This window comes from Panthera tigris, chromosome C1, assembly GCF_018350195.1.
Source record: "Panthera tigris isolate Pti1 chromosome C1, P.tigris_Pti1_mat1.1, whole genome shotgun sequence".
NCBI lineage: Eukaryota > Metazoa > Chordata > Mammalia > Carnivora > Felidae > Panthera > Panthera tigris.
Window position 1 is genome coordinate 16,015,658 of NC_056667.1, and position 15,982 is coordinate 16,031,639.

Below are 15,982 nucleotides of genomic sequence, written 5' to 3' on the forward strand. Positions count from 1 at the left end.
GATGGCTCTGTTGGTTGAGCATCTGACTCTTGGTTTCATCTCAGGTCATGATCTCACCGTTGATGAGTTCGAGCCCCGTGCTGGGCTCCACACTGACAGTGCAGAGCCTGCTTGGAATTCTCTCTCTCCCTCTCTCTCTCTCTGCCCCTCCCCCACTCACTCTATCAAAATAAATACACTTTAAAAATATCTTTTAAAAATTACAAAAAAGAAATTAGGAAAAGGAGACTAATACTAAGACCTCTCTCACAGTGCTGTCGGGGGTCAAAATGAATGAATGAATCTATTTCTTAAAACAGAACAGCTTCAGGCACATAGTAAGCACTAAATAAGTGGTAACTCTTTCTCTGATCGCTGTCTCTGGATGAGCTCCCAATCCGAAGAGGGAGACACAATTCCACCCTCAGGGGCTCTAGTCTGATGGAGGAGCAGTGTTGCACCCAGTGTGTTGCTCCTAATCTGAAAACTAGGTATAGCCTTCACCCCCAGGACCTCCGGCATGATGGATGAGCACAGCCTTGCATTGGAGCACTCCCTCTCTGATGAAGAAAGTTACAAAACTCCACTGACTTCAGAGTTGGCAGGTGGCCAGCCTTGGTGGCGGGATTTTTCCAAGGCCTTTGCTGTCTGTGGAGGGTCAGCGTCCGTGACAGATCACATTTTGGGAACTGCCCCGGTGTCTTTTCCCCACCTCGGGCCCCTTAAGTCCCGGAGCTTTGGCTTCTTGGATGATTTGCTCATGGGCGGAACAAGCAACCCTTTGTAGATGTGTGGTTAAGACTAAACCCGAGCTATAAGTCTTGCTGGCTCAGAGGGGTCGTGCGAGAGACGGTAAAGCCGACTGGAGGCTGGAAGGAGCAGGGCTGACGCAGAGGGCAGGAAAATACGGCCTGTCCGGAAAGTCTTCCAGAATAACTCCACCCACCCTGAGGATTGGTCATCCACCGATTTATTCTGTATCCTTTCCTTCCCACTAAAGGATCTGGCCAGCTCTGTTTTCCTTTGCAGTCCTTGATATCTTTAGTAAATGTTCTCAAGTTGCTTTGTCTAGGGCCTGGCTATCTCCTCATATGGCTTAAAAGGGAAGCAGAGGCAGAACTTTGGGGCTTTGCTGAGTCCGGGAGGCGCCTGTAATCGCACCGTGTGCACTCATAGCTCAGGGTGCTCGTCATACTCTTGGAGAGAAACAATTCAAGTCTTGCACAAGGTGCCTTAGATAAGGAGAGACTCTGAGAGTTTGGATAGGTAATAGTAGCCAAACAATCTGGCTTCTGAGAAACAGGAGTTGGGTGCCTTCTGGAACCAGCAGCCAGAGTTTGTGGGTGACCTGTCTGCCACTCCAAAATTGACAGGACTCAGCTTTTTTTGGCTTGCACTTCCACTCCAAATCTTTTCTCTGCCTCGGAGCTTCTCATTTGTTTCACAATCCTTTATTCATTCATTCATTCAGAGCTACAGTGAATGGTGGGGCAGGTTGTTCACCGAACAAGAGTATGCAGCCAAGTGGGCCCTGCTTGGGGGCTAGATCTGCCCAGAGAGGGTACCTTTTGTTCATATGAGCAAAAGCACCGTATGGGCTAACTGTGGACCTGCATTCATTCAATAATGAAATGAATACCTATTTTGTGCAAAGGTTCCAGTACCTGTGTGGGAAAACAGATGCTGGCAGGGTAAGGATATGTCCTTGGGTGATAACATAGAACAGGAAAATTGGTATTAAAAGGGAGTGGAGATGGAGGAGAGGAAACCTGGGGGTGATGTGAAGAAGAGGAGGAGGCAGACAGAGGACACAGTTCTAAGCAGGCAGTAAAAGTTCCCATGAGAAGGAGAGGACCCTACAAGGCCTGGCAAGATACAGTCCTGCCCATTTCTCTAGCTACCTCCTTCCCCCAACATGGTCTCTACACATGCTTTTCCCTCTCCCCGAGTGCATTTCCCACCCAATACCCCCTCCTCTTCATCCTACTCTCTTTTAGCGTTTAGCTCGAAGATCGTGCCACCATCGAAGCCTTGCCTGACCTCCCAGGCTAGGTCATGTCCCCTGCTGTACTTTCCCACAACCTGCCTCCCCCAAGCTTCTCTCTCAACATTTTTACAGTTGCAATAATTTGGAAGATCGTTTAATATTATGAGGCATAATAAAGGCAGGGAGCGTGATGGTCTGATTTCTGTCTTGTTCCCAACTGTATCCCCTGTGAAGGGCACAGTGCCTGGCAGGGAGCTGGCACTTGGATGATTTCACTTGAATGAAAGAACAAGTTGGTAAATGTCCCCGTTCTAGTCTGTACTTGGAGCAGATACATTCCCCTCACTGTTTGATTAACACGGAATCTCAGGTGCCCGGGTGGCTCCATTGATTGATCCCAGTGTCATGGGATCAAGCCCCACATTGGGGCTCAGCGTGGAGCCTGCTTGGGATTCTCTCTCTCTCTCTCTCTCTCTCTCTCCCTCCCTCTCAAAAAACAAAAACAAAACCAAAAACCCCACTGGATCTCATTTAATTATTACCACAGTTCTGGGTAGTTGGCATGACAGTGTATTTTATTTTATTTTATTTTATTTTATTTATTTTAGAAGTTTTTTTTAATGTTTATTTATTTTTGAAGGAGAGAGAGAGACAGAGTGCAAGCAACGGAGGGGCAGAGAGAGAGGAAGACACAGAATCTGAAGCAGGCTCCAGGCTCTGAGCTGTCAGCACAGAGCCGGACGTGGGGCTTGAACTCATAAACCGCGAGATCATGACCTGAACCGAAGTCGGACGCTCACCCGGGTGCCCCATGACAGTGTATTTTATTACTGCCCTTTTCCAGACAAGGAAACTGAGGCTCCAAAGCACGGAGTGGCTTGCCCAGATCGCACACGGTCAGTATGAGGTGGGCCAGGATTCACAGCCACATCTGTCTGACTCTAGAACCCACATTCTCTACCACATCCAATTCTGCCTCTCTCTGGGTTGTTCCCAACTCTGCCTAGGTAGAAGTGTGACTTTTCTGAAAATAGAGTGGATTTGACCCTTCTGCCCCCTCCAGAAATCTCCCCACCCCCGTCCTTACCAATCACTTTCTTGCTGAGCTCCCATTCTGGGTCCCAGGCCTGGGGCCAGGTTCCCAGCCTGTGCCTCAAGGAGCACCTGCCCTCTGAGATGCTCCTTCACGAAGGGGTTCCCTGCTCACAAAGTTTGGGAACTCTGCGTTCTTTCCTACACTTTGGCCATCTCGAGGGACACCGACACAGGAACGTTTCTGAGCAGGCCTCCAGTAAAGTCGCCTGCCCAACTCTATCGAATCCAGCATTCCTCAAGATACTCGAGAAAGGAGCCCATTTGTTTTTGTGAGAAAATCTTTTAACATTTCACAAGACTGCTGTTTCTCAGAACACGCTTTGCAAATACTGCGGCAGAGCCTGGCTCCTGAGCTGACCATAAATGGTCTCTATAATTTGAATTTGTCACTCATGCCCGCCCCCGCCCCCCCTCCCCTCCCCTCCAGCCCGGTTGGAATTCTTATGGCTTCCATACACTCCCTCACATTCCTGCCCACGCACTCCTGCTTCAGCAGGAGAAGACTTCGTGCAGGGCCCGTAGCCGGAGCCCCATAAATGCTCACGTCCCTTCCTCTGTTACTGTGCACGCACGCATTTTACGTTATGTCATCAGTGCATGTGCGTAGTTTCACGTTCGCTTTTCTTGCCTACCGGTCTCCTCCTAAACACAGTTCTGCGTGTCCAGCAAAGGCCAGCGCTACTTAAAAATGGCTCCGTGGATCGGTGCCAGTCCCCAGACTGTGTATGACCGGTCTGAGATAAGAAACTCGCACAGAGTGTAAATCAACCGTACTGGTGAGCACTCTGTTTAACTCAGCTGACGATCTTTTCCTGCCATACTTGCTCCGTATCGCAAGCAGCACCCGGATGTGCATACCATTCACCTGCTCCTTGCTGCAAATGTCACCCGTTAGGAATCTGTGGGCCAGCTTCTTTGCACGGCACTTGTATTGGCTTTGCGCACGACACTTGTGATCACGATTTGGTATTGTGTCTCATCAACACGCCACAGTTCATCAACCCTGTCCTGTCGGTGGATATTCGGGCTGTTTCCGCGTCGTTGTGATTAATAAAGCATTGCCGTGAACGCATACGTATGCATCCGTGTGTTTGCTTCTCCCGTTCCCTCAGTGTTTAAGGGCCACGAATCTGAGGCCAGAAAGGTGGAGTGGCCTCTGAGGGGTCATGAATGGCAGAGGCAGGCCTCCCACCCTGGCCTCCTGACCCGAGGCCCCTTGTTCCTTCCTCCAGCCCGCGCTTCCCTTCCCACTGGGCAGATTTTCCGTCCCTTTCATGCTTTTCTTTGCTAGGTTATGAGGTTTCTGCAGTGTTCCCACATGTTGTCTTTTGGAGCTTGAGAGAAATCCTTTTGGAATGTCCTGTGCCTTCTCCCTCCGAGTTCCCGGCTTTGTTCAATTGTTCACGATAAATTCCTGCCCTGTTGGGAGGGGCCCAGGAGGCTGTTAAGTTTGCCAAAAATGGTGGTACCAACTCAGACATGGCTCATGTCTGAGGCTCTTTGCTTCTACTGAGATTTCAACTGAAAAGAGGGCGACGTGCATGCAGTTGGGGTGAGGACAGGGTACCCCCACTCCTAGTTTTCTGCTTTGTGTGTAGAGTAAGCAGAACCAGCCGTGTGCAGACAGAAAAGACAGTGAGGGGTAAGGTGGGCCTCGGGAATGGGGTTGGGGGGCGTGGTGGGCTAAGGTTTAGAGACTTAGGTTCAGAAACGAGGAAAGGCTGGTGGGACAGGGAGGGTTGGGAATAGGATGATGTGTCGCTCCAACGTGCGCCTGGTCAATACAATAAGTGGCATTTACTTTCTAGAATCATAGAACGGTGATATCACATTATTTGTTTGAAAAGGGCTATGTCAGATTTTGTTAATATACAAAAATAATTCTAATGTCATGCACCTATCCCCAGTGTTACCCAATGATGCAGGGACCGGTGAATTGAGCAACTGAGACCACAGGTGACCTCCGAGGAAATTTCTCTCTTTGTTTCCTGTTTCCCAGAAAGAGCATATTTCAGGTTAACACAGCCCTGTTCAGAACACTGGTGTTGAGGCGCGTCCCAGACCCCTAGAGTTAAACACCATCTTGCTTTGTCTAGTTTACTGCATATTTTGGATACCAAGATTTATCCCTCTTTCTCTTGGGATCTATTCAATAAATACGAAGGAAGGGGCGCCTGGGTGGCTCAGTCGGTTGAGTGTCCGACTTCGGCTCAGGTCATGATCTCACAGTCCATGGGTTCGAGCCCCCCCGCGTCGGGCTCTGTGCTGACAGCTCAGAGCCTGGAGCCTGTTTCAGATTCTGTGTCTCCCTCTTTCTCTGACCCTCCCTGTTCATGCTCTCTCTCTCTCTGTCTCAAAAATAAATAAATGTTAAAAAAAAAAATTAAATAAATAAATAAATAAATAAATAAATACGAAGGAAAAACCCCTGCAATTTGGATGGAAAGGGCATTGGCTGAGGGTCAGAGCACTGGGTTGGAATCCCAGCTCTGCTCCATTCCAGCTGCAGGAGCTTAGGGATGGCACTTTTTCTCTCTGAGCCTCAGTTTCCCCCTCTGCAAAATGAGGTACTAAAACTTAGCCTCGTTGAGAGTACAGAGGGCTGAGACCCTATGTTTCAGGCATTGGACACATGCCTGGAACAGTGTGGGTGCTCAATAAATGTTGAGGTTACTTCTACAGGCGTGAAGGGCTTTCCCTGACCCCCCCCCAACCCCCCCACCCAGCTGTGGTGACACCTAGCTTCTTCCGTATACAAGCTGGGCAGCACACCAGGCTGTGGCATTGTTCTATAGCCAGCATGCTGCTTCCTGTTTACATAGACCTTGCAGATCCATGGCTTGAACGGTGGACACAGAGGACTTCCTGTGGTCTCTGCTTGGCCGCATGGAACAGCCAGCCTTCTCTAGCTAAGAGCCTTATTTTCTCTGCACTTGGGCTAAGTGCCTGGTGAAAAGGGATTCATGAGCAGTGAGTATCCGAGCAGCAGTCGGGCCAAGCACAGAGATCCTGTCCCTTTAACATATAATCCAACCCGCCACCAGTGGTCAAACTTCATTTGAGCACCTACTATGTATTGGGCTCTGTAATGATATTTGCCTTTCATTGGGCATCCACTGTGTACGTTTGCAGGGCACCTACTATCTGCAAGATGTCATAATCATGAAGATAATTGTTATTATGATTGAACACCTACTGTGCACATAATACTCTATAATGACAATGCCAACCAGTTTTTGAAGAGCCGCTGTGTTGTATGCACTGTAATCATCTTTATCATAATCATTTATGCCTGACCTCTCTGTGCCTCAGTTTCCTCATCCATACAATAGGGACAATAGTAACTTCCTCGAAGGACTGATATGGGGATTAAATGAGTTATTATGTATAAAGCTCTTAAAACAATGCCTGGTATATAGCTAAGAGCTTAATAAATGTTGGGCATAATTAATAGTTATTGAACATCCATTGCATATAAGACACTCTATTCTCCAGACAATAGTAATTACCATTGCTGAGCGCCTATTGGGCACACTGATCTGTAATCGATATTAATAACTGAGCCCCTATTGGGGTGCCTGGGCGGCTCAGTCGGTTGAGCATCCGACTTCAGCTCAGGTCATGATCTCATGGTTTGTGAGTTCGAGCACCGCGCTGGGCTCTGTGCTGACAGCTCAGAGCCTGGAGCCTGCTTCGGATTCTGTGTCTCCCTCTCTCTCTGCCCCTAACCCACTCGCATTCTGTCTCTGTCTCTGTCAAAAATAAACATTAAAAAAAATAAAAAATAAAAAATAACTGAGCCCCTATTGTGAGCCAGAACTGGGCTAGACACTGGAGGCCTCAAGGGCAGTGTCGTAGGCAAGGGTCTTACATTCTGCTTAGGGGAAATTAAACCAATTTGGAGTCAGGCATCTCCAGGAGAGTCAGGGACAAATCTTATGCAAATATGGACCTAGGGCAGGAAGGGGATGGCTTTGAGTGGCCAGACAGAGGATTTGGGAATCAGGACATCTTGAACTATCTCGAGTTGTGCCAAAATGGATTCTAATAAGCTGTATTCCTACAAATGTCCACCTGGGGAATGGGTCACTGGACAATTGAGTCTTCTCCCTCAGGAGAGAAGGGATCCCAGAGACAAGGAAAGGAGTGTGCTGGACTGCTGAGCTTTAGACCCAGGGAGGATATCCCTTGTTTCTCAGAGATGAAATAGAAGTGGGGGTGAATTCAGTAAACTGGGGTCTGGTATGCCCTTCCCTCCTCCTATCCTTCCCCCTATCCTTCCTCCTATCCTGACACCATCATGGTGCCCTCATGATAGGGACATTCAGGCTTGGCCATTCTCTGTTTGACCATGCAGCTAGGTAGGCCAGAGCAGGCCACTCCCTCCAAGAGTCATGGAATCTTGTAGAACTGCAGGTTCTGCATTATTTTAAGGTCAGCCCCATTCCACACGCTGACCTGCCACTGGCCCTTGTATTTCCAAGGAGACAGGAAAGCTCCAGCAAGAAGGGCCTGGGCCTGAAGTTCAGAGTCACACAGAAATGGTCCCAAGGCCAAAAATGGGAAGTTGGCTCAGAACTCTGGAGGCCTGAGTTGAGGGGCAAGTGGGGGGAGGGGGGCACTCTCAATTCTCAGCCCAGGCCTGGCTTGGGACTAGGAAGACAGATTTGGAAATATCAGAATCGGGGGCCTTTAGGGGCCATCGAAGCTACCCTAATCATTTACAGAAGGGGAAACAGGTCTGGGGAGACAAAGTGATGTGTACCCAAAGTCCCAGGGCAGGCTAGTGGCAGAACGAGGCTGGAATCCCTGTCTCTACGATCCCTCAGTCCCTGGATGCCTTGTGGGGTCTCACTTCTCAGCACTCAAATCAGTTGAGTCTCTGAAGGTTTGGAGGGAGCCCTTGGTGGCTCAGGGAACATTTTCTCGGACATTTCCAGCAAGAAACTTGGGGCCTCCTCATTCTGACCCTCCAGCCCTCATCTGGCCTGGACAGAACCACTCTTCAGAGATTTCCTAGGAAGGGCATTCCCTCCAGTGGCAACGATCTCGGATTGCCTCTCCCATTAGCCATCAGAAAGTTTTCCTCTACATCCACCCTAAGCCCCGGTCATTAAAAACCCATCCTGAAGAGAATATAGACGAGGCACTTAGAATAGTGCCTGCTCCACGATAAGTGCTCCGTGAAGTCGCTATTGCTGTCACCACCACCACCACCATCCAGTCATCGTCGTCATTAGTATTTCTGTTCACATTGGGCAGTGGTAAAATCAACATCCACAACAATCCTGAAACCAGAAGAGCATGAATAGGGATCAGGAATGAATAGCTAGTCTATTTCTCTTCCCATGGGGAAACCCCCCAGGGATCCATTCAGGATATAAACCAGAGATTCCAAACTGTGGCCTGTGGGCTTCACATTCCACCTGCAAGTATTTTTCTTGGGCCCACCGAGCACTAGGACATTTCTGAATTTGTTGTTAGCATATAAACATGAGATTCCTGGCTCTTTTTTTTTTTTTTTTTTTTTTGGAAAAAGCAACAACCCGTCTGAGAGCTCAGTTTAGACCGGGTATTTCCTCTCCCCTCGGCCAGTTCACCCATTAACTTGTACCTTCCCGGCCCTGGAGGTCCTTGAGTTTATAACCCCCAATCCCAATCGCTGTTCCGCCCCCTCCCCTCCAACAGAGCCTCGGAAGAAGCATTTTGCCACAGACCATTTATTTTCTACCGCTGCAGCCCGATGCGCCTGTACCCATTTCGAGGTCGATGTTACCACCAGCTACAGGGTTTGGAGGTGGGCTCGGGGGCTCTCCAGCCCGAGCGGATTGCCTCCCAGAACTTGGGCAGGTGACCCAAGGAAAAGATCCCATTGCCGAACAAGGGGAGCTCAGGCAGCTTCGTCCCCGGCCTCTGCGGCAGCACGGGTGTAAGGCTCCGTCTCTGAAGCCGGGGTGGGCATCTGGCGTTGGCAGGCCCATCCATACGCTGCAAGGCGTTGACGCCCCCGGTGGACGGCACCATGCAGGTGTTGGTGTAGTCGTCGGAGGCAGCCACGCCGGTGACGGGGTTGGAGTAACTACGGGGGAAGGCGTGGTCTGGGTGGTCCAGGTGGATGGAGGTGGCCGCACGCTCCAGGCAGTTGGCAGCAAGCCTGGGCAGGCTCAGTGACGATTTGGAGCAGAAGGCACTGGTGGATCTGTCAAGGTAGTTGATGCCTTTGATGAGTTGGTCCAGGAAGGTGGGGCTACAGGGGCCTGAGGGGCGTTCTGTACAGAGCAGGTAGCGGGGGCCGCCGTGGTAAGCGGGTTTTCTGGCCACCTTGGGGTGGTTCGCTAGGTGGCTTGTCTCTACGAACTTGGAGTTGTAGGGGCGGCCCATGCAGATTTTCCTCACTGGGAGTCTGAAGAAGCTGGGGCTGTCGGGCTGCTCCGAGGAGGGGCTGCAGCTGCTGGTCTCAGAGCCGCTCGGGGTGCGGGGGCGTTTGACACCATCAGCCCCGCTCACACCGGGGCCGTGGGGCCAGCCTGGAGCCTGGGCCGAAAAGGACACGTTGTTGGGATGGTTCAAGCGGCTGTGGATGTTGGAACGGCTCACCGGACGTCCGGACATCGTCCCGGCTGGGCAGATACAGCCTCGTGGCACCGACCTGCCGTGAGCTCACCTGGAGGCTGGCTACCAGGCCTGGTGAAGACAGTTGGGTCAGCTCCTCTCTGCTGCCTGCCCCCTCCCTGCACGCTTTCTCCCCGTGGGTTCCCTCTGGCTCCGGAGAGCCAACAGCACCCTTCTCCTACTCCTCAACCTCCTCCTAGGCCCTGGGGATTTTCAAACTGGAAAACAGACACCTTATTCTTCAGAAAGCAAGAGACGAGGCGGAAGGGGCGCCTGGGTGGCTCAGTCGGTTAAGCGTCCGACTTCAGCTCAGGTCACGATCTCACAGACCGTGAGTTCGAGCCCCGCGTCGGGCTCTGGGCTGATGGCTCAGAGTCTGGAGCCTGCTTCCGGTTCCGTGTCTCCCTCTCTCTCTGCCCCTCCCCCGTTCATGCTCTGTCTCTCTCTGTCTCAAAAATAAAGTTAAAAAAAAAAAAAGAGAGAGACGAGGCGGAAGGCAGGACCCTGAGAACAACTCAAGGCCAGAGGACTCTTAGGAAAAGTGGGGCAGTCTCCTTGATCCTTTGGCTCTGGCCCATATTTTGAAATTCCCATTTGCCTTTGGAGCAAGGACTCCAGAAGACCACAAAAGCCAAGGACTGAATCTCTAATGGAGAAATCCCAAGCACGGAGAGATACCTCCTTTCCAGAGTGTAATCATCCACTCTGCAATGCACCTGTTAGTAAAAAAAATGCATCTTAGGAGTGATGCAATGCTACAGGTACTCTCTCCATGCCTGGCCCCTTGCTTATGTCTCACATGTAATTCTTGCTACAAATCAAGGAGGTGGTCACTATTCTACTCCTGGTTGATGGATGGAGAAACTCAGTCCCAGACAGATGACGTGACTCGTCTCAGATTACAGGGGTTGGAAGTGGTGGGGGCCGAGGTACTGTCTTGGTCGTGTCTGATGACCCCTGAAAGACAATGCTATGTTGTTGGGGTGACTTTGGCCCTCCCTCGCAGTCTCCTAAGAAAGAGTTCTCACCACATCTGCTCTGCCTGCTGGATGGGGGCACAACTGGGGAGAACCAGAGAGACAGGGGTGCTTGCTAACCCCGTACCTAAGTTGATCCTGACTTTAGGAATCCCAAATGAGAGGGGGGAAGGTCATATGACAAGACTACTGATAGGACTGGACTTGTAAGGTCACAGCCTTCCAGGATATTCGGTCTTGACCCTCTCGGGTAGTAGAAGGTCTCCTCATCCACTCCACAGGAGGAGGGGAATTGGGATTCCTACTCCTTGTGGTCCAAATGTGGGCACTTCGCCGAGACCTAGACCTGACCAGGCCGAGGAAATGCCCAGTCCATTTAACCCCGCCTCCTGTCCCGGCCAAGGGCAGTGTAGTCCTCCCTTCCTCATCTCCATTGTCCATCGGTTCCCCAATACTCTCCTTCCCCAGCTAGAAGGCAGGTTCTGATTTCTCTCCCCCAGTACTGCCAGTTTGATGCTAATTTTCCACTTCCGTCTAGTGAGAACAGAGCAATATTTGAGCCTGTCCCACCCAGAAAACAGCTGCCTGCCCCTCTTCCAGCCCATGGCCCTCAGCTGCCCTTGTCCTTTGGGTCTGAATCGCGTGGAATGCACAGACCCTTGCCTCTTCCCTTCCGGGTCCAACCCCACCCTGTCTCCTCCTCCAGAAATACAGGAGGCGACTGAGGACTGACCCCCACAGAGCCCCACCCTTCCCTTCCTGGCTGGCAAAGCCCTATCTGCCATAAGGGCCCTCTGCCACGCTCACTCTGTCTTTAGGAGGTAGATGACTTAGCCCTCCTGTTGCTCTCCACTGGGGATACCCTCATGTCGCCACTCCAGACTGCTGGCCGTGTCATAGAATCACGGAATCTTACAGCTGGGAGGGGCCTCCAGAGGCCATCCTGGCCAGGCCCCTGCCTTAGGGCCGCGCCGCTTTAAGCCCTCCAGGACAGATGGGCCCTATTTTTAAAATGAGACTGGGGTGGATGTTTTCCAGTGTTCCTTGTTGTTTTCCTAGTGTTTAATTATGCTGAGAGTCAGGGAGTTCTCAGCTGCCCCTGATATAACTCCCATCGGCCGTGATCAACATCAATCACTTCTCTTTCTTCACTGGCTCAGCAAACATTTATTGAGTCTCCCCAGAGTGTTGTTCCCTTCCAGTGACCCATTCTTGAGCCTAACTGTCTTTCCTTCCCCGCGGCAGTCAGCGATCCAGTGTCGAGTACCTGATGAGAGCTGGCCAGAACCTGAGATTCTTCAGCCAGCAAATCTCAGAACCTGTGTGCCCCCGACCCAGCCCTGGTCCTTAGGGGGCATCCAGTACATATTTGCTAAGGAAAGGCTCCATCCATCATTGCTTTCTCTCAAACATTGAAAATACAGTTTTACTTTAGATTTTGAAAAATTTTCAAACTTACTGAAAACTCACAAGACAACGAACTCCCAAGTAGTCTTCATCCAAATCCACATTAACGCTTTTGCCACGTTTATCACCACACACACACACACACACACACACACTCTGATTATTATTATTTGGAGAGGAAGTCGCAGACAGCACTATCTTTTCCCCTTGAACACGTGGGCGTGTATCGCCCACGTGCCAGGTGAACGGGGACATTTTCTTTTCTTTTTTTTTAATTCAAATTTCAGATATTTATTAATCAGTGTAAACCCTAACACAAAACACTAATGTGAGTTCAGAGGAGAAATATTTCCTGGATAAGTGGAAAATTTTGTACGGAGGGCTTCTGGGAGACCTTCATTCTAAGCGGCTTGAGAGCGAAACATTTCATTTACAAGTCTGGAACTTTCTTCCTTCATTTTGCTGTAATCTACAATCGGTGAGTAGAGCTCGTGTTGATCATTGGGACCCAGTCAGTTCTGGGTTATTCTTCCTACCTTAACTGACATCTGGATTGGACCATGTCAGGGGCTGCTGTCGTACCTCCTGCTCCAATAAATACGAAGAGGGGGATCGAGCTTGGATGCTTCTTGGCCTGACCAGAGATCTGTTGTAACATGGCTGTGGCAGAGGCCTCCGGTCCAGGAGAAGGAAAGATCAAATCTACAAGGCCTGGCACTAAGTAGTCCCTACCCAAGGATGAACAGATATCTCGGACATTTTCTTACGCATCCACACTACGATGACCCAAGTACAGGACATTCGGCAACGGTGGAGTCTGATCATGTAATGTACATTTCACCGACTGCCCCTCCGATGTTCCTCTTGGCAACTCTTCGGGCGCTGGAACCAACCCAGGAGCAAGCATGGCTTTTCGTTCTCAGGAGTCTTCGGTTTCCTTCAGCTGGGAACAATTCTTCAGCCTTTGTCTTTTGTGAGATGGACATTTTTTTTTAAGTGAATTAATTTATTCTGAGAGAAAGAGAGCCTGCAATCAGGGGAGGAGCAGAGAGAGAGGGAGAGAGAGAGAATCCCAAGCAGACTCCAAACTGTCAGTGCAGAGCCCGAGGCAGGGCTCAATCCCACGAAACGTGAGATCATGACGCCAGCCAAAGTCAAAAGATGGATGTTAACCAACCGAGCCACCCAGGCACCCCTATGAGATGGTCGTTTTTGAAGAGCTCAGCCACGTTGTTCCGGAGAAGGTTCTTAGTCTGATGTTTCTGAAGGATCAGACCCAGGATTATAAAGCGCTATAACACGGAAGCGTCTGTGGGCCCTCCTTAGCCGGCAGCCACTGAGGGTGAAAGGCCTTTTTGCCCTGGGGTGGGGTAGTTATAGATGCTGAAACAGGGAGCCCAGAGGAGGGATCAGAGGGCCCTCCAAAAAAGGAGGAAGAGGGGTGTGGGGGAACTCAGTGGACCAGGGAAGCAGCAGTATGAGCAGTTTCCTTGTGGGGCCTCGGCCTGGCCTGGTTCTGCTCTGGGCTGGGGGCCGGGCAGGCGGGCAGCCAGCCAGCGAGAGGGCTGGGACTCTGTGCCGCTTGTCCTGAAGGTACCCAGGCATCGAGATCACTGGCCATTTCTGGCCTGGGCACCAAGAGCCTCTGGAAATAGCTCGAGGACAATTATTTTAGGAGGAATGTGCTATTCGTCCATCCTACCAGAAAGCCAGGCTGTGTCCCAGAAGATCAAGAATGCCCCTCTCTGGCCTCCCCAACTCCAGGAGATCTCTAGGTACTCTGGGGACCATAGAGGCCTTCAGAACCAGAAGGGGCAGGGAGCCAGAAGTGGGGTCGAGAGACTATAAGCCCTTTCCCCGGGTCGGGGGAGAGGAGGTTCTGTCCTCAGATCCCGGGCTCTCAGGGCCCCGTCTTGAGTCAGTCCAGCTGGTTAGGGTCCAGCTGACTCCAAGCATGAGGACATGCAAGGAGAAAGGTATGCAGAAGCTGCCTGCCCTACCTCTTGTCCAGCTCCATCCCCAAGAAACTGACATGGGTGGAGTACCTACCACGCGCCAGGACCTTCTACCCTCTCATTGAATCCTCACAGCGCCCCTAAGAGGTAGGTAGGTATTTTGTCTGCCAGATGGGGTAATTGAGACTCAGAGAGAGCAACAGACTTACCCAAGCTCACCCAGCAGTCAGAATTAGAACCCAGTGTTCCGGCTCCATCCAGAGGGGGCCACTCTTCTCACCCAGTGAGGACTCAGTAAGTGACCCCGTGAACCGAGCAGCACTGGGAGGCGTCTAGCCTGGAGACATGGATGGGTGGGCAGCTGTAGCCCTGTCTTCCACCAAACCCCATCCTCCACCGCCCGGCCAAGCCCAGCTGCCTCTCCCTCCCTAGCACTGCAAGGATGGATGCCAGAGTCTCAGAATGTCCTGGGTGGGTGCCCTGCAGAGTCTCCAGCCACAGCAGCCCCCTCCCTTGCCCAACCGGGGCCAGCTCCAACCGTTGGCTCCTCAGCTCCGCTGCCACACCAGCTGGGCTTTCGATCATTCCTTGCCCCTCCCTCTCCTTCTCATCCCCCCCAACTCCCCCACGCCCCAGCAGTTCTACCTGTAACCTGTCCCCTCTTGTGCCCCCACCGGGTCCAGCAGGGGCCCTTTCTCTACCCCAGGCGTGAGGAGTTTGAGGGCATCCCGTTCCTCTGGGCTCCCCCAGAATGGAGGGAATAGCCTCCTTCTCCGGAGACCTTAGGACCCTGCCTCATTAGCACATATGCTGCTAGTTAACCACCCCCTATTCCTGCCCCCCCCCAACCCCGTGCTATGTTACTCCCTTCCCCTGGGGCCAGAGATGGTAGGAGGGGTGTTCCCTTGTCCTTTCAGCACCTGGTTCCGGAAGTACCAAAGATAAGGAGCAAGCTGACTTCGGCAGCCCGCAACTGTGAGACCGCCCCCCCCCCCATCAGTTCAGGAGACAGCTAGAGCCAAGCCACTTGGAACTTTCTCGGCTGTCCCACCCTGGCTGGAGGACATCTGTGCCCAGCCTCGGGCGACTATTACTGGTGTGACTCACCTGAGCCCTTACCTGTCACGGGGCCAGCCTGTCTGCAGGGCTGAAAATCCCTCCTGGGCTGTGTTTTGGCCCTCCCCTGGCTGCAGCCTCTTACCCACCCAAGCACCCTGAGTCACACACCCTCATGCCCCAACACCCTCGAGGATAAGGGCCCTCTGCTCGCAGGCTGCCAAAACAGCCTTCCCCAAGCCCACACGAGGCAGGTACAAGCCGGGACAGATTTGAGCTCAGGAGCACTGGGGCAGGCGTGGCTTGGCAAGAGCCCCAGCCAGCAAGAACTTCCCGCCTGCCAAGCCACCTTGGGGATTGTGGGGTAGAACAGCCAATGGTGGCAGGGCACAGGGCTCCTATCTTCATGGGGCCTGGGAAATTCCCTCGCCCCATGGCGGGGGGGGGGGGGGGGGGGAGGGGGGGACGACAATGGTTTATCTACAACCTTGCTGAGGGAAGACATAGGAAGTAGGACAGCAGGTAACTGGTTCTTGCTGTGACCTTGGGTAAGTAAGTGGTTGAACTTCTGCAAACCTCAATCTCCTGTTCTGTAAAAGGGGCAAGGAGGGTACCCAGTGATCATTGCAGACTGACTGGCTCGTAGCCATAACTAATGTTTACGAAGTCCTCCCTATGTTACAGGCACGGGGGACCGGCAGCAGCGAGCCGGAGGCAGCCGATTGTTAAATACTCTGGAATTTGGTGACCAGGTTGTTAAACCACTGGTGGCTTGAAATCAGCCATGGTGGGGATATTTACACCACAGGAATTGGCAAAGCAGCAAATCAGATGTTTTCGTTTGTTTGGTTTTCTTTTCTGAGACCCAGCTCACCAGCATTCCACTGCAACCCTGCGACTACGGCCACGTGACT

The 15,982-nt window shown here is 51.8% G+C and overlaps 1 protein-coding gene and 1 pseudogene across 1 annotated transcript; both read right to left on the bottom strand.

The window, feature by feature from the left end:
• Positions 1-8,763: 8,763 nt before the first annotated feature.
• On the bottom strand, positions 8,764-11,544 carry LOC102949706. Its single transcript, XM_007083722.3, has 2 exons — positions 11,458-11,544; positions 8,764-9,745 (listed from the first exon to the last, which is right to left on the bottom strand). The coding sequence occupies exon 2, from the start codon at positions 9,671-9,673 to the stop codon at positions 8,834-8,836; it is 840 nt and encodes a 279-aa protein (XP_007083784.1). The 5' UTR covers positions 9,674-9,745; positions 11,458-11,544; the 3' UTR covers positions 8,764-8,833.
• Positions 11,545-12,458: 914 nt separating this feature from the next.
• LOC102953989 lies at positions 12,459-12,715 on the bottom strand (annotated as a pseudogene).
• Positions 12,716-15,982: the final 3,267 nt, after the last annotated feature.

Excerpts from the sequence above, each read along its gene's own strand:
- LOC102949706 (XM_007083722.3), bottom strand. The coding sequence starts at position 9,673 with ATGTCCGGACGTCCGGTGAGCCGTTCCAACATCCACAGCCGCTTGAAC.